Below are 26,125 nucleotides of genomic sequence, written 5' to 3' on the forward strand. Positions count from 1 at the left end.
ATTTGTATAATCTCTCCTCATAAAGCTGAAGTCCAAGTATCATTCTTGTAAACCTACATTTTAGTCTCTGCAAGACCAGTGTGTCCTTCCTAAAGTTTGGTGCCCTGATCCGCTCTCAGTACTCCAAGTGGGGTCTAACCAGGCTTTTATATTAACTTCTGTATAATTCGACTTAGTTACCTCGATATAACGGCCGGCATTCCATCAGCTTTCTTAATTATTTTCTGCACCTGTTGGTGGCATTTTAAAGATCTGTGCACCTGAACTCCAAAGTCTCTTGGACATCCAATATATTTAACTTCATGCCATCTAGGAAATACATGATCAATACTTATTGGTCCCAAATGGATAGTGTTGCACCTGTCACACCTGCATTTGCCAGTTTTGCTCATTCACCTAATCGTTTCAGTATCCCTTTCTGATTTTATGCTACCACCTACCCATAATCCCTACTTTCTGCTTCCTGCCACTCAATGAATTTCCCAACCATGTCAGTAACTTATCCTCAATTCTGTGGGCTTCTGCCTTGGTTAACAGTCTGTTATGTGGGATTTTATCAAATGGGGTGCCTAGCTGCTGAAGCTACAGCGTAAAACTACTTCCATGGCAATCAGCAGAAGATCAGTGATCTCATTAACATCAGATCAAATTTCTGCAGTTCTATATGAACGCTGATAGACAATTAAATATTGAAAGAGGAGGCTCCACAAATATCCCTGTCGTCAGTGCTAAGGGAGCCCAAGATGTCAGAAATTAGATTAGAATTGAATTAGCATGACTGGAAGTTCTGAGTGGTCTAGTGGGCTTAAAAGCCAGTAAAAGGGCAAATCAAATGCGTCCCAGGCTGTTGAGTGAAGGAGGTGAGGAAACAGCAAGGCTGTTGGCAATTTCCAACTCCTCTCTGGCCAAAGGAGAGATGCCAGAGGACTGGTGGTAGCCAAATGTGGTACTGGTATTCAAGAAGGGAGCAAGGGATAAATCAGGAAGCTATAGCCAGGCACTCTAACCTTGATGGTGGGGAAACAATTGTAGCAATTCTAAGAGAGAGGATTGATCTGCACTTGAAGAGGCAGGGATTAATCAAGAACAGCCAGCTGGATTTAATGGGAGGTCATGTTTGACCAACTTGATTAGATTTTTCAAAGCAATAACCAGGTGTGTAGATAAGGGCAATACATTTGACATAGTCTACTTGGACTTCAGCAAGTCTTTTGACAGCGTCCCACTTGGAAGACTGATAATGAAGATAAGAGCCCATGGCATCCAAGGAAACGTGACAGATTGGATCCAGAATCGGCTAAGTGGCGGGAAGCAGAGAGTGATGATTGAGGGGTGTTTTTGTCACTGGAAACCCATGCCCAGTGGTATCCTGTATTCAAGGGGCACTCTGCACAGTGATAACATGCTCCCTTCTACTGTGTCTGCATGGCCTACTTGATTCCCTTTGCCATTATCTGCACTGTTTTGCCCATTGCCTAGATCCCCAAACAAACCTGGCTGGAAGATTGTGAACTGTGTGTTGGTGTTTAAAATCCCTGTGTTTTTAACCATCTAAGCCTTCCTCCACCACTACCTCTGGACAAACTGCTGGTGGCTATAATCATAAGTCACCATGAATTATTCCCACAAATGTTTTTCGTTAAGATTGTGTCTGGTTTGATTGTAAATTCACTAAAAAAAAAAAAAATTTTTATTACAGAATGAAGAAAAGGCAGAAAATGTTGTTGAGGGGAGGTAAGTGTGTTTTCAGATTGATTCTACTACAAACAGGTGTCAGACTTTGGAGCTTCCACAAACTGACCTTATAAAGGGGCGAGGTGAACCAGGGGATTGTCGTAAATGACCTACTTCTTATTCAGTGATTGAGATTAGAAGGAACGTTTTCACTCAGAGTGGAGAATCTTTGATTTTCTATACTTTGGAGAGCTGTGGCAGTTCAGTCGCTGAACATATTCGTGACACAAATCCATAGACATCAAGGCACATAGTGCAGTAAAGTGGCATTGACATGGTTAATTAGCCGTGGTCTGCACCTGTTTCTGAGAGAGACAGCTGTATTTCTCTATCCCACCATCAATTCACATTCGATGAGTGGGCAATACTGCCCCACAGCCCGAATTAGACACTGACCCGAGATGCATCAGGTACTTATCAAGACAGTGCATCAGCAGTTTTTCAGTGTCCTGCCCTTGCCTGACATCTAGACAGGCACTTGCCACAACAAGACTTGCTGACAGATGAGTTTTGCTTTCTGCTCCCTCTAGGGATGCTCTTAAATTATAATGATTCCAGAACCAATTGTCAAGATAAACCTTCCTGGTTGAAGATGGTTCGGGCAATTAAAATTCCTGGTGGTAGGTTTGATGTTTGTTTTTCTGCATCCATTCTCATCCACTGTTCAGATTTTAATCTTGTTGTCAGTCATAACCTTGGACTTTTTCTCCCCCATTGAGTTGCCAATCACACTGACACACATTTTCTTCTAGTTTCATAGTGTTAAAGAATAGTGGGTGATTCACTTATGAGAGCCATTCCCAGAGTGTGAAAGAGCAGTGGATGACGTGCTCATCCAGTCCAAGTGAATATTTATATGTGATTTTTGCTTTCCAGCTGTGATAACACCACTGTGCCTGAACCAATGCAGACACAAACATCTGGATCTGCAGAGTCTAAAGACATTGAAATGAATGAAGTGAATGATGAGAAAGCTGGGAAGACTCTAAGTGATCAAACTACATCAGCTTCAGCAAACCTGACTCAAGGGGTGACACCTACTACAGAGATAATGACAAATACAGCAACAGAGACAACTGCACAGAACCTTGTCACTGCAACCGTCAGTGAATCAACTGCTGCTCTTAAACCTTCTGTGATCACTGCAAATGTGGCAAGTACACCACTCACCACTAAATCACCAACCCCTGGTGCTACTGAGATGCCTGCAGATGCATCCATGAAGCCCATGGCCTCGAATTCAGCTGGTGCTAAACCAAGTCTGGCCAGCAGAAATGTACCTTCCAAACCTGTTACTCCCAGTACAACTGCTAAACCACCTTGTAAACTTGCAGCTGCTACAGGCACTGCTATCAAGCCTGCAGTGCCTTCTGTGAATGCAGCTGCCAAACCAGCATCAACTACTTCTGGTGCAACCCCTGTGAATGTGGCAACTAAGCTGGTCACTTCCAGTTTGGGTACCAAACTGGACCAGACTGTATCCAGTGCAGTGACAAAACCTTCTCAAGCCACAGACAGTGCGACTGCCAAGTCTACTGCAGCTGGGGTGAATGTTACCTCAAAACCTGCACCAACTCCTACCAGCAAACCAGGCCAATCATCTGTGCAAACAGCCTCTAAACCCATGCCAATTACCAGTAATGCCACCCCTAAGCCCGCTGTTTCTAATGCTTCTGCCAGTGTAGTAACAAAACCAGCGTCAACCCCCAGTGATGTAGCAAGTAGCCCTAGCAACTTAAGTGGAACAACTCCAACCGTGGTACCCATTGCCAGTTCGCCAGATATACAGACAGCTGCAAACCCTCCTGCGGGCACGCCTGTTAGTGAGGCCACTGCTTCTCCAACAACAGAAAGAGCCGCCACTCCAGCTGCCTCATCACCACCTAAAACCACAGCTCCATCCCCCACTGCTACCAAAACTGCACCCCCAAAGTCTGTAGTCGCAAAACCAGGAAGCAGAGAGAGCAGTGCCTCAAAATTTAATGGGAAGAAAGTTCCTCCTCCTAAAAAGGAGCATTTGGCAAAGGAGCCTAGCAAATCCAGTACACCAGCTCGAGGTCGAAGTACCTCCAGAGACCGTTCCAACAGAGAAGGAAGTGGCAGGAGCACCTCATCACATCAGCGGGAGAAAGAATCCAGGGCAGATCGCAGGCATATCTCTCAGCATCCACGGGACAAGGATCATAAATCATCTACTAGGAGCAAGGTAAATGTTTGACACTAGAAGTTTTCAGTATGTTGATTATGTATATGTATTTCTGCTCAAAGGCAGATCTTGTGCTTTTGTTGTTGGCTGTTTGACTGACAGAGAAACAGCTTATTGGTTAAATATCTCCATACTATAATCATTACTGAAATGCAACTGCACTGTTAACCACCTAGGTTTCTTTCTGCTCCCCTGCCCCATTCAGGTATTGCAGCTCGTTGCATCGCTTCTGACAATGTTGGTTCTCCTGTTTCTCCTTTCCGTATTTCTTTTTTTCTGTATTGAGAATAGACCAAGAGTGTGGCTGTGATATCTTGGTAGAATTTAAAATTTATGGCTTATAAAGTTTTGTTGAACAAAAGAGCTAGTAATTGGTTAGGTGAGAGAGAGAGAGAGCGCACGCATGAGTGTTGTAATAAAGGGAAGATTTTGATTGGTGGGCTATGTTAAGCGGTGCTTACCTGAGGTTTGTTTTGTGGTCTCAGTTTTTGACATGTTGTGCAATGACTTGAGTGAGGCTTTGAGTTGTACATAGAGGTTTGTAGGTGACAGTACATCATGAGCTGTAATGATTAGTACAGATGAGAACGTAAAGCTGAAAAGAGACATTGACAATTAAATGAGTGACAGGTGGAGATCAATGTGAGGGCATCTGTAGATCTGAGAAAGTCATCGGAATGCTAGTCTGGCATTGTGGTTAACTATCCAACCTGATCCTTCTCAACTTGTATGCAACTTTTCACACCATTTTCCTCAAATATCCCTCGTCCCACATATCTAGATGAGACGCTCTTTTACCTGTGTCATCGCAAACATCTGCAATCGCTTGTCTTACTACTGTCACACTTAACTCTGGTATCCCCAAGGATCTATCCTTGGCCCCTCCTATTTCTTACCTAATTTGCCTTTGAGTGACATCAGTTTTCACCTGTATGCTGATGACACCCAGCTCTCCTTAACCACCTGTCTTAACCTAAAATTTCAATCTGCTCGTGCAATCTCTTGTACTGGATGAGCAGAAATTTCCTTCACAAATATTAGAAAGAGTCCTCTGCTATTTGTCTTCAGTTCCTGCCACAAACTCTATCACCTATCTCCCAACTCCAACCCTCTTCTCTGCTTGCTGCAGTGTTCCAGCGAAGCTCAACGCAAGCTGGAAGAACAACACCTGATTTTCTGCTTGGGGATCCTGCAGCCCTCTGGACTCAATATTGAGTTCAATAATTTTAGGGCCTAAACTCTCCCATGTCCTAGCTCCCTACCTCACACACCAGGCGTTGTTATCACATAGCCTGCCATGACACACCACCTGTTGTTAGTCACTAAACTGCTAGTCCCCAAGAACAACTATTCACCCTCCCAGCCAAATCGTTATCAACTCGTTTGTCTGTCCAAGTGCTCTTCTCTCTCTTTAGGCTCTATCCTATTGTTTACTTTTTACCCCACCACCCTCCCTATTTTCTGCATATAAACTGACATTTTCAGCTACCATCAGTTCTGAGGAAGGGTCACCAGACCCGAAGCGTTAACTGATTATTTCTTCACAGATGCTGCCAGACCTACTGAGCTTTTCCAACAACTTCTGCTTTAGTTCCTCTTCCCTGACCGCTGACTGACATGGAATCAGCTTGTTGTGCTCTTGGTGTTTCATTTTACCCGAAGATAAGTAGCCAACCAAGCATCATGCTATCAATAAGACTGCCTACTTGCCGGTTTTACTCTACTCTCAGCTCATTTGCTGTTACCCTCATCCATGCCTTTCTGACCTGTTGACTTCATGCTGATCTCCCAGCTTTCAGTAATTTAGGGCACTATTTAGGTACTGTGTACAGAATTCATAGAATCCCTATAGTGTGGAAACAAGCCCTTCGGCCAACAAGTCTACACTGACCCTCGGAGAATCCCACCCAGACCCATTCTTGAACACTATGGGCAATTTTGCATGGCCAATCCACCTAGCCTGCACATCTTTGGGCTGTGGGAGGAAACCGGAGTACCCAGAGGAAACCCACGCAGACATGGGGAGAATGTGCAAACTCAGCACAGGCAGTTGCCCAAGGGTGGAATCGAACCCAGGTTTTTAAAATTCTCAACCTTGTCATTTGATTTGATTTGTCACACAAACCAAGCCAGAGAAAAGTCGTTTTTGGTTTTGCCCTCCCTATTCCCCCCAACCTCACGACCAATGCGCCCTTTAAAATTTTTGGTTATATTTGACTGTTTTTCTGTGATATAGCTTTGTGTGATATGCATGCATAGTATTTAACTGGAACAAGATCAGCAAAGTGTCTCACATTTATGCAATCTATAACCATCCTAGATACTGCTTACTTTGCAATTGGAGGTCGTACCTTCAGCTGCCAAGGCAATACAAACTCAGCAATTCCCTCATAAAACCACTCTACTGCTCTTCAAAACATACCTCTTTAACCAGTCTTTAGATCACCTGCCCTGAGAGGTCCTTACCTTATCAGCATTAAAGATGATATTTTAATAGAAGCACCTGACATGTGATTTGTATATATCATGTGTTCTCTGCTTATTCCATCAAGTGCAGAGCACTTAAACAGACCATGCAGCGTGGGTGGCCCATGCTGGTAATGCTTGACACAACTCTCCTCCCACTCTTTACCATGTCATCCTGTCAGCATATTCATCTCTAACCTCCTCCTTTGTAATTATCCAGCTTTCCCTTAAATGCATCATACCATCACATTAACCATTTCCTGTCTGCAGTGTGCCACTTTTTTGCTGCTCTTGGGTAAAGAAGTTTGTAAAAACCGAAAGAACTGTGGATGCTGTAATTAGGGAACAAAAACAGAAGTTGCTGGAAAAACTCAGCAGATCTGGCAGCATCGGTGAAGAAAAATCAGAGCTAACGTTTCAGGTCCAGCGACCTTTCCTCAGAACAGAATAAAAGGACAGAATAAAGAAGTTTATTCCGAGTATCTTATGTAACATCTTACATTATGATCTGTGGTTTTGCATTCTCATGACAAATCACACCTCAGTCCTTTACCCTAGCTTATTCAAATTTTTCTCATGGGTGTAGCTACCCGCTACGGCGGCATCTTTCTGAACCTGTTTTGTACCTTCTCCATTCTCAATTTCCCTTACAAAATTTGGAGACCAGAAACATTCACAATACTCTGCATGGTCTAACTAAGTTTTAAAGCACGTTTCTCTGCTTTGTTCTCCTCTGGAAGGAAACCCTAATGTTTTTGTCTTGCAGACTTTTGTTGCTACTTGTAGTGATTTATGCACCTGCACTTCACTCCAATTTGTATACATTTTGACTGCTCAAACAAGAAGTATTTCCTCATATTTGCCAGTGTTGAAACTGTACATCTGTTCTGCAAGTTTGTTCATTTCCATGTAGTTTGCCACAGTACCCCTCAGTATTAATTAACCTCGGAATATGGTTTATTCAATTTTGAATTGTAGTTGACAATCCATGATAGAAGTCGTTCATTAACAGCAGTGATTCCCCCAGCACCATTTCTTGTGGAACTTCCCACCACTTGTCATTAAGTTGCTTTTAATATTGTCATCTTATTTTATAGATAGCCCCAAACCCATTGCACACCCAGTCCCGACACCATGTGCTCAGACTATATGTTGCCTGATGTGTCACATCTGCCCTCACCTGCTCCCTTTCAGCCCAGTGCTGGCCCCTCATTCTTGTACTCTTCCTGTCAACCTGCCAACCTGCCACTCCGCCACTCCCCTTTCTCTCACCCTCTGCCTATCTCGCGCTCCCTATCTCTCTCTCTTGCTTGCTACCCCTCTGTTGCACGCGCACTCCCCCTCTTTCTCGTGCGTGCTACCCCTCTCTTGCAGGCGTGCTCCCCCTCCCTCTCGCGTGCACGCACTCCCTCTTTCCCTCTCTCTTACTTTCTCTGTCACTCTGTGTCTGTCTTCCATTCTCTCTTCCTGTCTTTCATTCTCTCCACTCCTTCCCTCCCTGACTGTGAGTGCCTGCAGCAGTCTCTATGTTTCTGTCTCCTGCTTTTTGCTCCCAGCTCATTTCCCCCTCTCTCTGTTAACCCTTTTGCAGTCACTGTGAGAGCATGTTGATGGAAGCTCACAGGGCATGGAGTAGTTTGAAGAGCATCTTAAAAAAAAAAAAAATGATAAACTTCTCATGTTTTTCAGACTACTTCTGAGAGAAGCATTAAGGATCGCAAGACTAGCAGCAAAATTCCAAAGAAAGAAGCGGTGATTTTCTCTCTTAACCTCTCACTCTGCTCCTGCCCTGCCCTACTTTCCATCATTCTCTTTAGCCATATCCCTCAGCGATACTGCTGTCAGTTTCTGTCCTTCCCCCATCTCCTCTTGGCTTCTCTGACCTCATGCCCAACTTTTCCCATTGGTTTCCTCCTCTATCCTCATCCTCCTGGCTCCTTGACACCTCGTCCCCACCTCCCACCCACCACCAAACCCTTTGATTTTCTCCAGTCACCTTATCACTTTCTATCTCCTCTGCTTAGTGCTGCTTTGATTCTCTCCGTCCCCTTATGCTGATCTTGGACGTGCTGCTTTCTTCCATTCTCCTCCACAGCTGCTCCTCAACCCTGCTTTTCAAATCTTTTCTTATGGTTCCTCAGTCATCATTTGCCACCTTTCCCAAGTAGATGTTACTCACATTTGAACTTAGGCTGAGACAGAAGGTGGTGGTGGAGGATTGTATCGTGGACTGGAGGCCTGTCACCAGTGGTGTTTCACAGAGATTAGTACTATGTCTGCTTTTGTTTGTCTTTTATATATATGAGTGAATTGGATGATGGATGGTATAGTGAACAATGAAGAAGGTTATCTAAGATTACAAAGAAACCTTCATAGTTGGGTCAAATGGCCTGCAGAGTGGCAGATAGAGTTCAATTTGGATAAATGTCAGATATTGCATTTTGGTAAAACAAACAAGGGCATGACTTATACAATTAATGGTAGGGTCCTGGGTAGTGTTAAAAAAGAGAGATCTAGGGGTTCAGGTACATAATTCTTTGAAATTTGCGTTACAGGTAGACAAGGTAGTTAAGAAGGCATTTAGCACACTTGCCTTTATTGCTGAGAACTTTTGTCTAGGGGTTGAGACATCATGTTGAGTTTGTACAAGACATTGATGAGACCTCTTCTGGAGTACTGTGTGCAGATCTGGTTGCCCTGCTATAGGAAGGATATTATTAAATTGGAGAGGTTTCAGAAAAGTTTTTTAAAATCATTTATGTGTTGTGAGAGTCGTTGGCTGACCAGCATTTATTGCCTATCCATAGTTGCCGTTGCAAGGTTGGTGAGCTATCATCTTGAACCACTGTAAACCACCTGCTGTGGGGTGTCCCACAATGCAATCAAGGAGGGATTTCTAGGATATTGGCCCAGCGACAGTGAAGGAATGACTATGTATTTCCAAGTCAGGATGGTGCGTGGCTTGGAGGGGAACTTCCAAGTGGTGGTGTTCCCATGTATCTGCTGCTCTCGTCCTTCTAGATGGAAGTTGTTGTGTATTTGAAGGTGCTGTCTGAGAATCTTAGGCAAATTTCTGCAGCGTATCTTGTAAATAGTGCGCACTGCTGCTGCTGAGTGTCAGCGGTGGAGGGAGTTGATGCTTGTGGATGTGGTGCCAATCGAGTGTGCTGCTTTGTCCTGAATGGTAATAGTTTCTTGAGTGTTGTTGGAACTGCACCCATCCAGGCAAGTGGGGAGTATTCCATCACACTCTAACTTCTGCCTTGTAGATGGAGGACAAGCTCTGGGGAGTCAGGAGGTGACCTGCTGTTGTGGCCACTATGTTTATTTGGCAAGTCCAGTTGAGTTTTTGGTCAGTGGTAATCCACAGGATGTTGATATTGGGGGATTCAGTGATGGTAACACCATTGACTGTCATGGGACCGTGGTTAGATTGTTTCTTATTGGTGATGGTCAAAACCTGGCATTTGTGTGGTGCACAAGTTACTTGCCACTTGTTAGCCCAAGCCTGGATATTGTCCAGATCTTTATTGCATTTGAACGTGGACTGCTTCTGTATATGAGGAGTTTACCAGGATGTTTCTGGGAATGGAGGTTTGAGTTATAAAAATAGGCTGGATGGGCTGGGACTTTTTTCACTGGAGCATAGGCGGTTGAAGTGTGACCTTATAGAGAATTACAAAATCGTGCGGGGGGTAGATAAGCTGAATACCAAGGGTCTTTTTCCCTAGGCTGGGAGAGTTCAAAACTCCAGAAGTTCAATCTACACACGAACCACTCTGTGTTTAAACAAAAAAATTGTCCCCAGTCTTGAAATCCCCCATCTTGGGGAAAAGACACCTGCCATTCACCTTAACTATGACCGTCATTATTTTATAAACCTCTATAACGTTCAGTTGCCAAATGTTTACTTGTTGCATAAGTGAAATGGCGTTTATTTATGAAGAGCCCAGATGCAGAAAATGTGGTCAAGTAGGAGTACTGGCTCAGTTTTCTGTTTTTGAATATCTAAAGATTGAGAAGAAAGGGTTGGGGTTTGTAGTGAGCCCATAACCGTGAAGGACTGTGGGGTAGGGGAGATGAAAAGACATTGAGTCAGAAGTGTGAAAGGGCATGATACAAACAAAACAGAAATGCAGGCAGGAACTGGACAGTAGATTGCTAAATGTGTACTGGCCAATTTAAGAACTCATGTTTGAGAAGCAAGGAATTGTGATATAGGAAGCAATGATTCAAGTTCCTGTGAATGCAGACTGTCACTGGGAGGGACTGCAACAAAGTCGGCTTCAAGACAATGAGTGCAGGCAGGTCAGTCTTGTTTGAGAGGGAAGGCATATAGCAGTATGGTAGAGAGTAGAGCAATAAGTTTAAGAAAGGGTGAATGTAGATACATGAAGAATGAGGATGTCCAGAGAGAATTAGAGATATCCTGATGTGGGGCAGCACTTAAAGTACCGAGAAAAATATATCCTTTTTACACAGTCTAGGAACAATTTTAGATTCTTCACAGTTAACTTATTTCAGTGGATATAAATTCAATTAACATGAATGAGATGATTGATTGAATAGCTGTCAGTGGAAGGGGGTGGACAGGAGAGTAAGCTGGGTAAAAGTGAACGGAAAAACGAGGAGGTGAGGGGGAAGGGTTGGGTGGGAGAACAAGAGGGAATGTGAAAGATAGGGCATGCCACGAGAAGGGGGTGAGAGTGCAGGAGGAGGGGGGAGCGATATGGGAGAGCAATATGTGAAGCAGGCAGGCAAACAGGTAATGGAGGAAAAGTGTAGGTGTTGATGACTGGAAGAGCAAGAGCTGAGGGAAGCAGGTGAGTGAACAAGGGGACGGAAAGTGTCACAACCTACTTGCAAAAGTGCACTGATATTTAAGTCTCGTTGCTCCTTGGGTTATCATAAAAGTTAACAATTTAAATCAAGTGTCCCCAGCTTTCCTGCCTGATGAATTTGGGTTAACAAAACCCGCAGGCCATATTTCTGTATGCAAAAAGAAACCATAATTTATTAAAAATCAATCTGTATTAACCAGGAAAATAAAATATGAATTATCAACTTATGGTCGTAGAAAGATGGGAGCAGAGGTAGGGATTCGGCCTATCAAATCAGCTCTGTCATTCAAAGAGATCATGACTATTCTGATAATCCTTCAAATTTCCTGCTTTTCTCCCCATCTTGATTTCTTTACTCATTAAAAATATTTTAGGGGAAGATAGGCTGATTTTTGATGACCCAGCCTCAACAGCGGTCTGCAGTAAAGATTTCCACAGATTCGCTACCCAGTGACAGACAGAAATCCTATTCATCTTACGTTGATATCATGACCTCTTGTCCTAGACCCTCCCATAAGGGAAGCAACCTTTACGTATTCACCCTGGCAAGTCTCTTAAGAATCTTATATATTTCAATAAGGTTCCTGTCATTCTTTTATGTTCCACAGAGGAAAAAGGCCACTATACTCAACCTGGCCTCATAGACAGTTTAAAAACCGAAAGAACTGCGAATGCTGTAAATCAGGAACAAAAACAAAGTTGCTGGAAAAGCTCAGCAGGTCTGGCAGCATCTGTGGAGGAGAAAACAGAGTTAATGTTTCGGGTCCGGTGACCCTTCCTCAGAACCGAAACTGATCACCAGACCCGAAACATTAACTTTGTTTTCTCCTCCACAGATGCTGCCAGACCTACTGAGCTTTTCCAGCAACTTCGTTTTTGCTCATAGACAGTTTGTCCATTTCCAGGATCAAACAACTGAACATTCTCTGGACATCTTTCTTTAGATAAGGAGACTAAAACTGTTTGCAGTATTCTAGTTGTGATCTGTCTAATTCCTTTTGTAGTGTTGTACTTTTATACTGTATTCACTTTGAGATAAAGGCCAACATTCCATTTGCCTTCTTCATTCACCACTGAACTTGGATGCTAGCTTTTAGCGATCTATGCTTGAGGATCACAAATTCCTCTATGCTGCAGCTTTCTGCGCACTTTATCCATTTAAATAATGTGCAGCTCTTCTATTCTTCCTGCCAAAGTACATAAACTCACGTTTCCTCCACATTATATGCCATCTGTCAACATTTTACCCACTCGCTTAGCCTGCCTTATCCATCTGCAGACTCTGTGTTATCTTGCCTTCCCTTTCATGAGGCCATGCGAACTCTGCTTGATCATGTTATATATTTCTAAATGATCTGCTTTGCAAGCTTTAAAAAACTCTTTTAACATTTTCCCATTAACACACATTAACTTATCTTGCCTATAGTTTTCTATTTTTTGGTCTCCTTTCCTTTTCAAATACAGTTATTACATTGGCAGTTTTTCCATCCTCTGGGAGCTTTTCCACATCTAAGGATTCCTAGAAAATTACAACCTTTGTAGCTACTTTTTTTAATATCTAAGGATTCGTCCCGTTAGAGTATTTTGTATCTGTTTTTACTGTGGAGCAGCACATTGAAGAGAGATAACGTGAGGAAGTAAATACCGACATCTTGAAAAATGTCCATATCACCGAGGAGGAGGTAATGGGTGGCTTAAAACACATAAAGGTAGATAAATCCCCGGGACCTGGTCAATTGTACCCTAGAACTCTGTAGGAAGCTAGGGAAGTGATTGCTGGGTCCCTTGCTGAGATATTTGTATCATCGATAGCCACAGGCAAGGTGCCAGAACACTGGAGGTTGGCTAACGTGCCGCTATTTAAGAAAAGTGGTATGGAAAAGCCAGGGAATTATAGACCAGAGAGCCTGACATTGGTGGTGGGTATATTGTTGGAGGGAATCTTGAGGGACAGGATTTACATGTATTTGGAAAGACAAGGACTGTTTAGGGATAGTCAACATGGCTTTGTGCGTGGGAAATCCTGTCTCAATGACTTAATTGATTTTTTTGAAAAAGTAACAAAGAGGATTGATGAGGGCAGAGCAGTAGACGCGATCTATATAGAACAAAAACAGAAGTTGCTGGAAAAACTCAGCAGGTCTGGCAGCATCTGTGAAGAAAAAATCAGAGTTAACGTTTTGGGCCCGGTGACCCTTCGTCAGAACAGTTCTGAGGGTAAATAGACAAGATCTTTTCTCTGGGGTGGAGGAGTCTACAACCAGGAGGCATAGGTTTAAGGTGAGAGGGGGAAAGATATAAAAGGGACCTAAGGGGCAACTTTTTCACAGGGTGGTGCCTATATGGAATGAGCTGCCAGAGGAAGTGGTAGAGGTTGGTACAATTACACCATTTAAAAGGCATGTGGATGGGTATATGCATAGGAAGAGTTTAGAGGGATATGGGCCAGATGAAGGCAAATGGGACTGGATTAATTCAGGATATCTGGTCGGTGTGGACAAGTTGGACTGAAGGGTCTGTTTCTGTGCCGTACATCTCTATGACTCTACAATTTTGGCATCTCTTTCTTTTTATATATTTAAAGGAGCCCATGCTATCCATCTTAATATTCCTTGCAAGTTTATCCTCAAAGTTTATATTCTCCCTTTATTCCTGTTTGGTCATTTTTGGTTATTTTTTAAAACATTCCCAATCCTCTTGCTTACCACTAATCTTTGCCACGTTGTATGTTTTATCGTTCAATTTAATGCTGTCTTTAATTTCTTGATTAACCATGGTTAACTTATCGCCTTCCTAGAATCCTCCTTTCGCACTGCAGTATATCTTTGTTCTGTGCAATGAGCTATTTTCTTAAACATCTGCCATTGTTGCTCAGCCATCTTTGTTGCTAAACTCTTCCCCCAGTCCATTCCATCTAGCTACTATCTTCAGTTCGAACCACTTTTTAAACCCCTTACGTATACATGCAGACTGACACAGACAAGCAAATAAACATAAAATGGAGTAAAAGATATTAGAGGATCGTGGTGGATTTCACCAGTCTGCAGGATTCAAGGAGGTATCCTTTTTTCTTTTTCCAAATTCTTCTGGTCTTTGATCATCATCTTCCATAAAATCATGCAGCTCAGAAACAGACCCTTCGGTCCAATAAGTCCATGCAAACCAAAGTCCTAAACTAACCTCATCCCATCTGCTTGTGCTTGGCCCATATCCCTCCAAGCATTTCTTATTCGTGTACTTATCTAAATGTCTCTTAAATATTGTAACTGTACTTGCATCCACTGCTCCCTCTGGAAGTTCATTCCACACATGGACACAAACACTCTTAAAAAAAGAAAATTGCCCCTCGTGCCTTTTTTTTAAAATCCTTCTCCTCTAGCCTTAAAAATATACCCTAAGTCTTTCCAGTTTTATACTAAATACATTAATTGTTCACTCACTGGTTAGAGGTAATAGTTTATAGCAAATGGTGGGAGAGAATAGCTAACTGTCCTTCAGTTCCAGGTTACTTCACTGCAGAGGTGATGCTGTCGTTTTATAGCCTGGAGGCTTTGCTTCTTTATTGTTCACACCCAGGTTGTTCATCTACCAATCAGAAAGTTGGTATCATGCTGATGATTCTTGGCCCACACAGCTGGTTCCGAGAGAGAAAGCAGAACCAGTCAACAGTCTGTCTCTGGGCAAAACCTGCCCTGAACACAGACCCATGTTTGAGTCTCAAACATTTTCCCCACTCCCCCGTTTTCTTTCTTATTCACACGTGGGGCATGGATGTTGTTGGTTGAACCAGTGTTGACTGCCCATCCCTGGTTGCCTTTGAGAAGGTGGTGGTGAGCTGCCTTCTTGATCTGCTGCAGTTAATGCAACAGTCCAAAGTAACAATGCTTTGTGAGTTACAGTTAACTTTTTTAAAACTGCAATATCTACTTGTCCAGTCCTTGGTTTAAAGCAGTATCTTTCCCATTTTGGTCCACAATCCAAATAAAGAATAAAAAGATTTGGTCTTTACAAGATCTGGATGGTGGAATAAGCAGGAGAGCAAGAGTACATAGTTTGGTGAGAGGCTGGGGGGCAGGATGGTGCTTCTGGGAGAAAGAGAAGGGAGGAAGCAGGCGGTGGGATAGCGTGAAGAAACAGAGGGTGTGGGAAGGAATGGATAGTTGAGCAGAAAGGGAGTAGCAAGGCAGAGGGAGGGCATGAACGATCAGGGAGAGGCAGGAGTACAGGATTGGACAAAGGACAAACAGACGCAGCACAAAGTCACAGATGTGTGAAATGGTGAATCATGACTTCAGCGCTCTGTTGGTTTGGGAAGGAGTAGAGTTGTACAATCGTGGTGCTGAATTGAACTGCCCGTGTGTTTAAATAAGCCTGATTCATGTTAGAAAAGTCTTAACTCAAGCCATCAGTGGCTTTTTAAATGCAAAGAGCATAGCTCAGGTTCTGATTTTCCTGCTTTTACATGAGAATGACGTGACTGCATTCCCAGAATACCTTAGATGCTCTCAGTGTGACTCCCTTTATTTGTCTAAATTCCTTTTGAGCTGACTTGCAGTGGTCCTGTTTTATTCTTGCGTCAGTGGCAGTTGACCAGACCATTTTTTTAAACCAGAAGAGAGTTAAAATGGGAAGTTTCCTATTAATCAGCACGAATGTCCTCAAAACTTTCCTTCTAAGAAATGTGTTTTTTTTTTCAATTTGCAAAGGAAAAGGACGTCTTTCCCTTTAACCTGGATGAATTTGTAACTGTGGATGAAGTGGGTGAAGATGAAGTGGGTGAAGAGGAAGGCACTTCTGGAAATCAGATTCCTGAAGGTAAATCTAAAACCAACGTCCTACCTTCAGAAAGAACTGAGACAGAGGCAGCAATGGACATCAAGGAACAAGAACCGATTACAGGTAAAGTCACAGTCCTGGATTTGTCACACGGTAGCAGCCAACCAGGGAGGCCCACAGAATCTCTGGGTCCATCCTAAACAAGTCTAGGCTTCCAGTCCTGTGCTTGAACTGTGATGGAGGAGAATGTTTGACTATAGATATACATTATGTTAAGTTGAATATCCTTGTGGCTAAACATAACTTGATTGAAGTACAAACAGAAAATGCTGGAGGTACGTTTACCGATTCATCAGACGGAAGTATTTATTCTTTATTTCTTCAAAAGTACTGTCAGACCTGCTGAGTATTTTGAAAGTTTAATTTCAGATTTCCAATATCTACAGTTGTTTTCTTTCAGCATAATTTAAAAGGAATTGGGTAATTAATTGGGAGATGAGAAAAATAGTTGGAAAGCTTGTATTGTGATTGGACTGTGCCAAATTGTGCTATAAATTCCATGATGGTGCACCAGACTTGTAGTTCTGAATTTGAGTTGTGTATCCCTCCGTCCTAAGGTTAGAAGTGTGGATGTTCAACGCAATTCACAATTCCTCAGGTCACTCCTGCGTCAGCCCAGATAATCTCAAACAATAAATCAAGGATCTAAAATATGGTAGCTAAATTTACTGATGACACTAAGGTCGGAAGTATGTCAAACACAATTTGTCAGGTACTATAATAGTCCATATCCAAAGCAGCGAGACGTGGATTGGGCTGACAAGTAGCAAGTAAAATTTGTGCACAAATGCAAGGCCATGCTCATATCAGCCTTTGACATTCAATGGCATGACCATCGCTGAATCTCTGACCATGCATATCTGGTCACCATTGACCAGAAACTGAACTAGACTAGCCATAGAAATACTGTGGCTACAAGAACAGGTCAGATGCAAGGAATCCCACAGCAAGAGCCCTGTCAACCATCTACAAGTACCAGTCAGGAGTGTATTAGAATACTCCCCACACTTGCGAAGCTCAGTATCATCCAAGACAAAGCAGTCCACTTGATTGATGCCACATCCATAAATATTCATTCCCTCCTCTGGCAGCATCCATGGAAAGAAAGCAAAATTAATGTTTCAAGTTCAGTGACCCTTCTTCAGAACTAATAGTAGCTAGGAAAGGTTGGTACTTACGCTGATGACAAGGGAGAGCGGTGGGTAAGAAAAGAGTGAATGAATAGGTAGAGACAGAGCCCGAAGTTAACTTAGTGATTGTTTTACCAGAATACTTTGTACCACTGAGTTTTGCAATCTCTGTCCATTTAATTAATACTTCTTCTCTTCTTCCTAAACTTGATAAGTTCACATTTCCCCATGTTATTCTCTGTCTGCTAAATTTTTGTCCACTCACTTAATGAGATTACTTTACTTTTGTATCAACTTACTTTCCTACTTTAGTGTCTTCAGTAAATTTAGCTACTATACGTTGGATCCTTAATTCATTGTTTAAGATTTTCAGTAGCAACTGGGCTGAGGCAGAAGTGATCACAACTGGGCACTACAACACAAAGGATGACTGTTACAACTTAAGTTGGAGTTAAATCCAAATTCCAAAGGCATTACTAGGGAAGTGTGAAGAACACCATTTTGAGATCGTCATGATAAGCTTTTTGCCACTTTCTAGCTGTGGAGAGATTGTAACTGCATCTCCATCTCAGAAATAGATTAATTCTGGATAATGGTGGAGATATAGCATAGACTAGATGGGATGAAAGGCCTCTTCTTTTTTTGTCAACTCGGTCTAACTTTATGCATTCATGCTGACTGGTAACCGAGTCTTTGTTCCACAGCAGGTGATGCATCAACAAAGGTGATGGAGAAGACAGAGCTGAAATCGAAACCTGCAACCCAGCCCGAGCCCCAGGCCAAGGCCCCTCCCCAAGCCAAAGCTGAGCCCCAGGCCAAGGCCCCTCCCCAAGCCAAAGCTGAGCCCCAGGCCAAGGCCTCTCCCCAAGCCAAGGCTGAGCCCCAGGCCAAGGCCTCTCCCCAAGCCAAGGCTGAGCCCCAGGCCAAAGCTGTTTCCCAAGCTGAACCTGAAAATCAACTTCAGACCGAGACAACTGTAAAGGAAGAGCCTATGGAGACAGAATTGGAGAAAGCCCAGGTACAGCCATCTGATACCTCTGCACCGGCACCCAGCAAAGTCCTTCCTGTTTCAGAATCAAAACCAGAAGCAGCCGGAACTACTGCTGGCAAGAAGGAAGCAGCACCTTCGTCGGGTGGGGACGGTGAACCTTCCTCCAAAACAACAGGACAACCCAGCAGTCTAACCCCAACCCCTGCGTCATCTGTCAGCTCTGGAGGAGACAGCACCAAGTCTACAAGGCTGGAGCAGCGAGCAGGTGAGTGATTTATACGGGGGAATGAACTGTTAAAACTAAAAGCTGAAGCTCAAAATTGATTGCAAGTTATTGGCAAACCTGCTGATTGGCAGGCAGCAGAATGGACAAAATAGCCAAATACTCTATTTAGAACATAAAACGGTACAGCACAGGAACAGGCCCTTTGGCCCACCATGTCTGTGCTGACCATGATGTCATTCCAAACTAATCCCATCTGCCTCCACAAGGTCCAAATCCCTCTATTCCCTGCCCGTCCATGTGACTATCTAAAATGCCTCTTAAACATTGCTATCATCTCTGCCTCTACCACCTTACCTGGTAACACCTACCACCCTCTGTGTAAAAAGCAAAACATGCCTCGCACCTCCTTTAAACTTTCCTCCTGTCACCTTAAATTCAACATGTCCACAATGACTCTTACTAATTTTTATAAATGTGCCATAGAAAGCATGCTGTCTCAATGCATTATTGATTGATTTATTGTCACGTGTACTGAAATACAGTGAAAAACTTTGTTTACGAGCAGTACTGGCGATTTCTGTATCCGAGAGAAGAGGTGGTAGGAGGTCATTACCAGGGTGTGATGGGCCTTTGATGATGTTGGTCGCCTTTCCATAGCAGCGAGCCGTGTAAATGGAGTCCACGATGGAAGGTTGGCTTCTGTGATAGGCTGGGCTGTGTACACCACCTTCTGTAGTTTCTTACGGTCCTGGGCAGAGCAGTTACCATACCAGGCCATTATGCGCTCGGACAGTTTGCTTTGTATGGTGCATCTGTAGAAGTTGGTGAGGGACCATATGGACGTGCCAAATTTCCTGAGCTGCCTGAGGAAGAAGAGACATGAAAGAAAAAACAGAGTTAACATTTCGGGTCCGGTGACCCTTCCTCAGAACTCCAGTCCTGAGGAAGGAAGGGTCACCGGACCTGAAATGTTAACTCTAATTTTACCTTCACAGATGCTGCTAGACCTGCTGAGCTTTTCCAGCGACTTTGTTTTTGTTCCTGATTTACAGCATCTGCAGTTCTTTCGGGTTTTTTTTGAAGAGGTGTTGTGCCTTCTTGACTGTTGCATTTACGTGGAAAGTCCAGAACAGGTTGTCGGTTATTGTCACTCTGAGGAACTTAATGCTCTTCACTCTCTCAACTTCCGTTCCATTGATGTAGATGGGGGCATGTTCTCCTCCTTTCTTTCTGAAGTTGATGATCTGTTCTTTGGTTTTGCCGACATTTAGAGATTGTTTTCATTGCACCACGTCACCAAGCCCTCTGTCTCCCTTCTGTATTTTGACTCATTGCCAGATATCCGTCCCACTGCGTTGGTGTCATCAGCGAACTTGTAGATGGCATTCATTCGGAATTTGGCAACACAATTGTAGGTGTAAAGGGAGTATAATAGGGGGCTGAGGACACATTCCTGAGTGTTATCGTGGAGGAAGAGCAGTTACCTATCCTCACTGATTGCAGCCTATGGGTCAGAAAGCTGAGGATCCAGTTGCAGACGACAGCGCTGAGACGGAGATCACACAGTTTTGAGATCAGTCTGGAGGGGATAATGGTGTTGACTACAGCTCCACCTTCAATGACCAGGAGTCTGACTTCAGTGTCTTTGTTGTCCAGATTTTCTAGGGATGAGTGCAGGGCTAGGGATACGGCATCCCCTGTGGCCCTGTTACGTTGGTAGGGAAACTGCAGGGGATTGATGCAGGTTGGAGACTGGAGTCGATGTGGGCCGTGACCAGCCTCTCAAAGCACTTCATGATTATTGAAGTCAGAGCTATTGGGCAGTAGTCATTAAGGCACATGTGTATGTTTTCTTGGTACAGGGATGATGGTGGTCTTCTTGAAGCAGTTGGGGACTTCGGCTTGTAGGAGGGAGAGGTTGAAGATATCGGTGAATACCGCCGCCAGTTTGTCTGCACAGGATCTGAGTGCTCGACCGGGGACACTGGTCGGGCCCATTGCTTTCCTTGGGTTGACTCCCAGGAAGGCTGCATAAAACTGCAGAGATTTGTGAACGCAGCCCGGTCCATCACAAAAAACAGCCTTCCCTCCATTGACTCCCTCTACACTACCGACTGCCTCAGGAAAGCAACCAACATAATCAAAGACCCCAATTATACTCTCTTCCACACATGTCCATTGGGCAGAAGATACAAAAGTTTGAAAATATGTGCCAACAGATTCGAGAACAACTTCTCCACTGTTACCAGACTTATGAATGGATCTCTTGTGCATTAGAGTTGACCTTTCTCTACACCTTTTCTGTAGCTGTAACACCACATTCTGCATTCTCTTCTATTACCCTAATGTACTTACGTAAGGTGTGATTTGTCTGGTTAGTACGCAAAACAGTACTTTCCACTGTAACTCAGTATATGTGACAATAATAAACTGAATTAAAATGAAACCTATGCCCCATAGTATTTGACATTTCCACCCTAACCATGCCTTTCGTCATTTTTTGTGTTTCTATCAGGTCGCTCCTCAGCCTCTAACATTCCAGCAAAAACAGTCCAAGTTTGTCCATTCTCACCTTATAGCTAATACACTCTAATCCAGGCAACAACTGGATAAACCTCGTTTGCACCCTCTCCAAAGCCTCCCCATATCCTTCCTAGAGTATGCTGACCATAGCTGCACACACTACTTCAAACATGGCCTAACTAAAGTCTTATACGGCTAAATATTAGGGTGTGACTGATGGTATCCCCCCAGGATCTATCTTGGCTCAGTTATTCACCTTATTCTCTAAATAGTGCAAAATTCAAAACAGAAGTTGTCCACAGAGATTTGGGATTACATGGAGCAGAATAGAAAATTAGCCTTTTCTGTAGAAGAATAAAATTCAAGAGGGTGTAAGCCATGCTTCAGTTATGCAAAGCCATTATTAGAGTACACTTAAAGAACTGTGCACAACTCTGGACTCGACACATTAGAAAGGACATTGGGTTCCCAAGAATTTAACAATAGGGTGCATTAATCGAAGATTATGAAGGAGACAGTGGCATAATGGTAATGTCAAGACTTAGCAAAGACTGTGGGGACACCGTTCATATCCCACCATGGCAGCTGGTGGAATTTGAATTCACTTAATGAATCTGGAATTTAAAGCTGAGTTTGTCTCAGTTATTGTGATCATTAAACACAGCTTGATTCCTTGATTGAACCTGTCTCCACCACATTGTCAGGCTCTGCATTCTGGATTCTGATTACTTGATGTATCAGTTTTTCCTCATTTCACCATTGCTTCTTTTGCTGATTGCCTTAAACCTATACCCTCTGGTTCGAAGTTCTTCCTCAAATGGATTTTCCCTACTTAAGTCATAGAGTCATACAGTATGGAGACAGATCCTTCAGTCCTACTAGTCCATGCTTACCATGTTTCCAAACTAAACTAATCTCATTTGCCTGCAGTTGGTCCATATCCCTTGAAACCTTTCCTATTTGTGTACTTAAATGTATTTTAAATATTGTAACTGTACCTGCATCCACCACTTCCTCTTGCAGTTCAATCCACATGCCAACCACTCTGTTTTAAAAAAAAAAGTTGCCTTTATGTCCTTTTTAAAACTATCTCCTCGCCTTTAAAAATATGTCCCCTAGTTTTGAACTCCCACGCCCTAGGGAAAAGACCTTGGCTATTCACCTTAGCCATGCCCTTTGTGATTTTATAAGCCTCTATAAGGTCACCCCTCAACCTCCTATGCTCCAGTAAAAAGAAAGTCTCAGCCTACCCAACGTCTCTTTATAAGTGAAACCCTCCTGTCCCAACCACAATTTACTTTATCAAGATCTCTCATGATTTAAATACCTCTATCAAATTCCCGTTCATCCCTGGAAATGTTCTCATGTTTCTCTTTTGCATGCTGTGTAGTGCCTTCACACTTTATTAAAACATGATGCCCAAAACTGGACACAGTATTCCACTTGATAAAGTCTCAGATATTACACACGTCTCTCAATACAGGTGTGTCTGGCACTCACTGATCCTGTGGGATCTCTCTGAACAGGTGTGCGTCTGTCACTGTCTGATCCCTGGGGAACTCCAGTGCAGGTGTGTCTGTCACTCACTGACCCCAGAGGTGTGTCTGTCTCTCATTGATCCGAGGGTATTTTCTTGGTAAATGGAGTCTAACAAGTGAGTGTAGTTATTTGTGAATTGCACCTGAGGCAAATTTGTAAAGGTTTTTGATGTAACCTAACCACCAATTCACTAGTCCTTTTTACTAAATAAATTAGCTTATGGAATTTATAACCATGCTAATACATTTTATTTTTAACAGATGCTAAATTGAGAAGAGAGCCAAATTCTGAGGTGGAACCAGAAGCAAAGCGGACAAAGTTCACTGGGGCCACCATTGCTGAATTAAAAATGCCATCCTATAAGCCCAACAACCCTATTGGTGAGTTGTATACAAAATTGTTGCATGCACAGCTTGGATCTTTAATAACATTGTTACACAAATGCAATCATCATCTGTGAATCTCAGAATGCATTGCTTCCATGGAAGTCAACCAGAGACTGTCATGAATTTTACCGTCCTAGGGAAGTGACCCCATTTATCTGTGTTTTGGGATAGTGCACATGCTGTGTGTGTGTGTGTGTGTGTGTTTGGGACGGTGCACGGGCAGTGTGTGTTTTTGATGGAGTGTGTGCGTGTGTGTTTGGGACGGTGCACGCGCAGTGTGTGCGTGTGTGTTTGGGACGGTGCGCGCGCACATTTCAGAGGGCGCGCATGCATAGTGTGTGAGAGTTTTGGGAAGGAGGGCATGCAGGCGTGCAGAGTATGTGTGTGCACGTTTCAGAGGGTGTGCGCGCATGCAGAGTGTGTGCACGTTTTGGGAAGGAGGGCGTGTAAAGTGTTTCTGTTGGGCGACAGTTGGGTGTACGGTGTAGGAAGAGGTGAGTGCTCAAGAGTGTGTTGTTGACGAATATTCAGATCACTGCTGACATTTGTTCTGACTTTTGTAGGTGTTGAGTTTATTGTTCCAAAGACCGGATACTTCTGTCAGATTTGTTCTTTGTTCTACACAAATGAAGACACGGCCAAGGTGACTCACTGTGGCACTGTGTTACACTACAAGAATATGGAGGTAGGTGTTTCACTGTAGTCGTCTTATCATATCCAGGAACACTGAACTCCTTTTCAATCAACAACATCCCGAAAAAGTATTATCAAAACTCAACTCAGGCTGCAGCTCTGTTGCTGTGCATCCTATTTTGTGGATCAAATGAGGCTGATAATGGATGGAGTGGACTCAACAAGGTTTAAATGCTAGAATAAACTGTATTAGGTTTTAGTTGATCAGTGCCCCTCATAGATGATTTAGAGTTGGGGACCAAGTGTAGTGTGTCAAAGTTCATAGATGACATTGAGCTGAGGGGTAGAACAAAGTGGGCAGAGGACACTGAAAGTCTGCAGAGGGATATAGATAGGTTAAGTGAGTGGGCAAGGTTCTGGGAGATGGAGTACAACATTGGTAAATGTGAAGTCATCCATTTTGATAGGAACAACAGCAAAATGGACAATGATTTAAAGGGTGAAAAATTGCAGCATGCTACTGTGCAGAGGGACCTGGGTGTCCTTGTGCATGAATCACAAAATGTTGGTTTGAAGATGCAGCAAGTAATTAATAAGGCATATTGAATATTGTCCTTATTGTTTGAGGGGTTGAGTTTAAAAACAGGGAGGTTATGCTGCAGCTGTACTGAGTATTGGTGAGGCTGCGCTTGGAGTCTTGTGTACAGTTTTGGTCTCCTCACTTGAGAAAGGATGTACTGGTACAGGAAGGGGTGCAGATGGGCACTGGAGGGGGTGTAGATGAGGTTCACTGGGTTGATTATGAAGTTGAGGGTTGACTTAGGAGAGATTGAATAGACTGGGACTATACTTGTTGGAATTTAGAAGAATGAGGGGGCATCTTAGAAAAAGATAAAATTATGAAGGGAATAGATAAGATGGAAGCAGGGAAGTTGTTTTCATTGGTGGGTGAAACTAGTCTCAAAATGAGGGGGAGCAGATATAGGACTGAGTTGAGGAGAAACATCTTCACCCAAAGGATTGTGAATTTGTGGAATTCTCCGCTCCGTGAAGCAGTTGAGGCTTCCTCATTGAATGCTTTTACGACAAAGATAGGTATTTGAACAGTAAAGGAATTAAGGGTTATGGTGAGCGGGAGGGTAGGTGGAGCTGAGTCCATGGAAAGATCAGCCATGATCTTACTAAATGGCAGAGCAGGCTCGATGGGCCAGATGGCCAACTCCTGCTCCTGGTTCGTATGTTTTTAATGCCAAGAGCAGAATGTTGGGAATCCCTTGGAGGCCACGCTTTCTAAATAAGTGAATCGCTTTGAATGAGGAGGAGACTGTCTGCTTGCGTCAAACATTGTTGTTTGGAGGGTAACGAAATAGAGCTCTATGTGGATGCAAATTGGGGCTCTAATTAGTGACAGAGCTGTGCTGAGATTTGTCCATCTGAGTTTAATGCCTCTGCACATAGCAAGCTCTTTTTTGAAAAGTGGTGAATCTATAAGCAGCCAAATGACTGCAAGTTACTTTATTGAACATGACTACGATGTGCAGGGTCACCAAATTGACAACTGTAGACTTCAGACAAAAAAATAATTTTCAACAAGTTCACCGAACTCTGCAAGAGAAATGAGCACTAAACAGGAACTTGTGCATTAATTTACAGAAATATGTGACACAGCGACAAGAAGAGCTCCGAAAACAGCAGGAACGCATGGCCAAGCAGGAAAAGTGATGAGTCACACCTGCCCAGCACTAACTTCAGTCAAAGTATATTTTGGGTCCAAGTGTTCCCTTTCTCTTATTTTACTGGTTTAACTAGATGGTTACAACATTGTACAAATGATCTTTCCACAGCTGTAACGATTATGGAAACTGTTGTTTTTTGGTTAGTATTGTTGTCTTGTGTTTTTACATAAATTGTTGTAACAATTGGCAATTCTGTTATAATTCAATTAAACACAATTATGTTCTAGTGAAAGTGTTTGCTTTAAATCATTTCACAATCTTATTTTGTGTAGTGCATCTGTGTAGACTGTTCCAATCACTTAGCATGCACAGTTTGACTGTGGGCAGTTCCTGACCATTGAGTGGGCTCAGTGTGTCTGTGGACAGTCTTTGACCATGTACAGTGTGACTGTGTGGATAATCTCTGTCAACACTGTGACTGTATGGACAGTCTCTGGCTGTGGGCGGTGTGACTGTATGGACAGTCTCTGGCTGTGGGCGGTGTGACTGCAGGACAGTCTCTGACTGTGGGCGGTGTGACTGTATGGACAGTCTCTGGCTGTGGGCGGTCTGACTGTATGGACAGTCTCTATGGACAGTCTCTGGGTGGTGTCACTGTAGGACAGTCTCTGACTGGGCGGTGTGACCGTAGGACAGTCTCTGGCTGTGGGCGGTCTGACTGTATGGACAGTCTCTATGGACAGTCTCTGGGTGGTGTCACTGTAGGACAGTCTCTGACTGGGCGGTGTGACCGTAGGACAGTCTCTGACTGTGGGCGGTGTGACTGTATGGACAGTCTCTATGGACAGTCTCTGGGTGGTGTCACTGTAGGACAGTCTCTGACTGTGGGCAGTGTGACTGTATGGACAGTCTCTATGGACAGTCTCTGGGTGGTGTCA

The 26,125-nt window shown here is 43.4% G+C and overlaps 1 protein-coding gene across 4 annotated transcripts; it reads left to right on the forward strand.

Moving 5' to 3' along the window:
- Positions 1-25,473, forward strand: LOC125483395 (flocculation protein FLO11-like). Of its 4 annotated transcripts, none has more exons than XM_048598452.1 (8): positions 1-1,734; positions 2,611-3,940; positions 8,096-8,158; positions 15,954-16,146; positions 17,921-18,469; positions 22,753-22,872; positions 23,442-23,563; positions 25,165-25,473. In XM_048598452.1, exons 2-8 carry the CDS (start codon positions 2,639-2,641, stop codon positions 25,231-25,233), a joined length of 2,418 nt encoding a protein of 805 aa, XP_048454409.1. In that variant the 5' UTR covers positions 1-1,734; positions 2,611-2,638; the 3' UTR covers positions 25,234-25,473. The 4 variants fall into 4 exon arrangements, with proteins under 4 accessions (XP_048454409.1, XP_048454399.1, XP_048454420.1 ...); XM_048598442.1 differs by having other exon boundaries at positions 2-1,734; positions 17,918-18,469; XM_048598463.1 differs by lacking the exon at positions 8,096-8,158 and having other exon boundaries at positions 3-1,734.
- The last annotated feature ends 652 nt before the right edge of the window (positions 25,474-26,125 follow it).

This window comes from Rhincodon typus, chromosome 1 (genome assembly GCF_021869965.1).
Source record: "Rhincodon typus isolate 14 chromosome 1, sRhiTyp1.1, whole genome shotgun sequence".
In the NCBI taxonomy this organism is placed as follows: domain Eukaryota; kingdom Metazoa; phylum Chordata; class Chondrichthyes; order Orectolobiformes; family Rhincodontidae; genus Rhincodon; species Rhincodon typus.

Coding starts and splice junctions, on each gene's coding strand:
- LOC125483395 (XM_048598442.1), top strand. CDS start 2,639: ATGCAGACACAAACATCTGGATCTGCAGAGTCTAAAGACATTGAAATG. Junction 16,147..17,917: donor GGAACAAGAACCGATTACAG/GTAAAGTCACAG, acceptor TTTGTTCCACAG/CAGGTGATGCATCAACAAAG. Junction 23,564..25,164: donor TACACTACAAGAATATGGAG/GTAGGTGTTTCA, acceptor ATTAATTTACAG/AAATATGTGACACAGCGACA.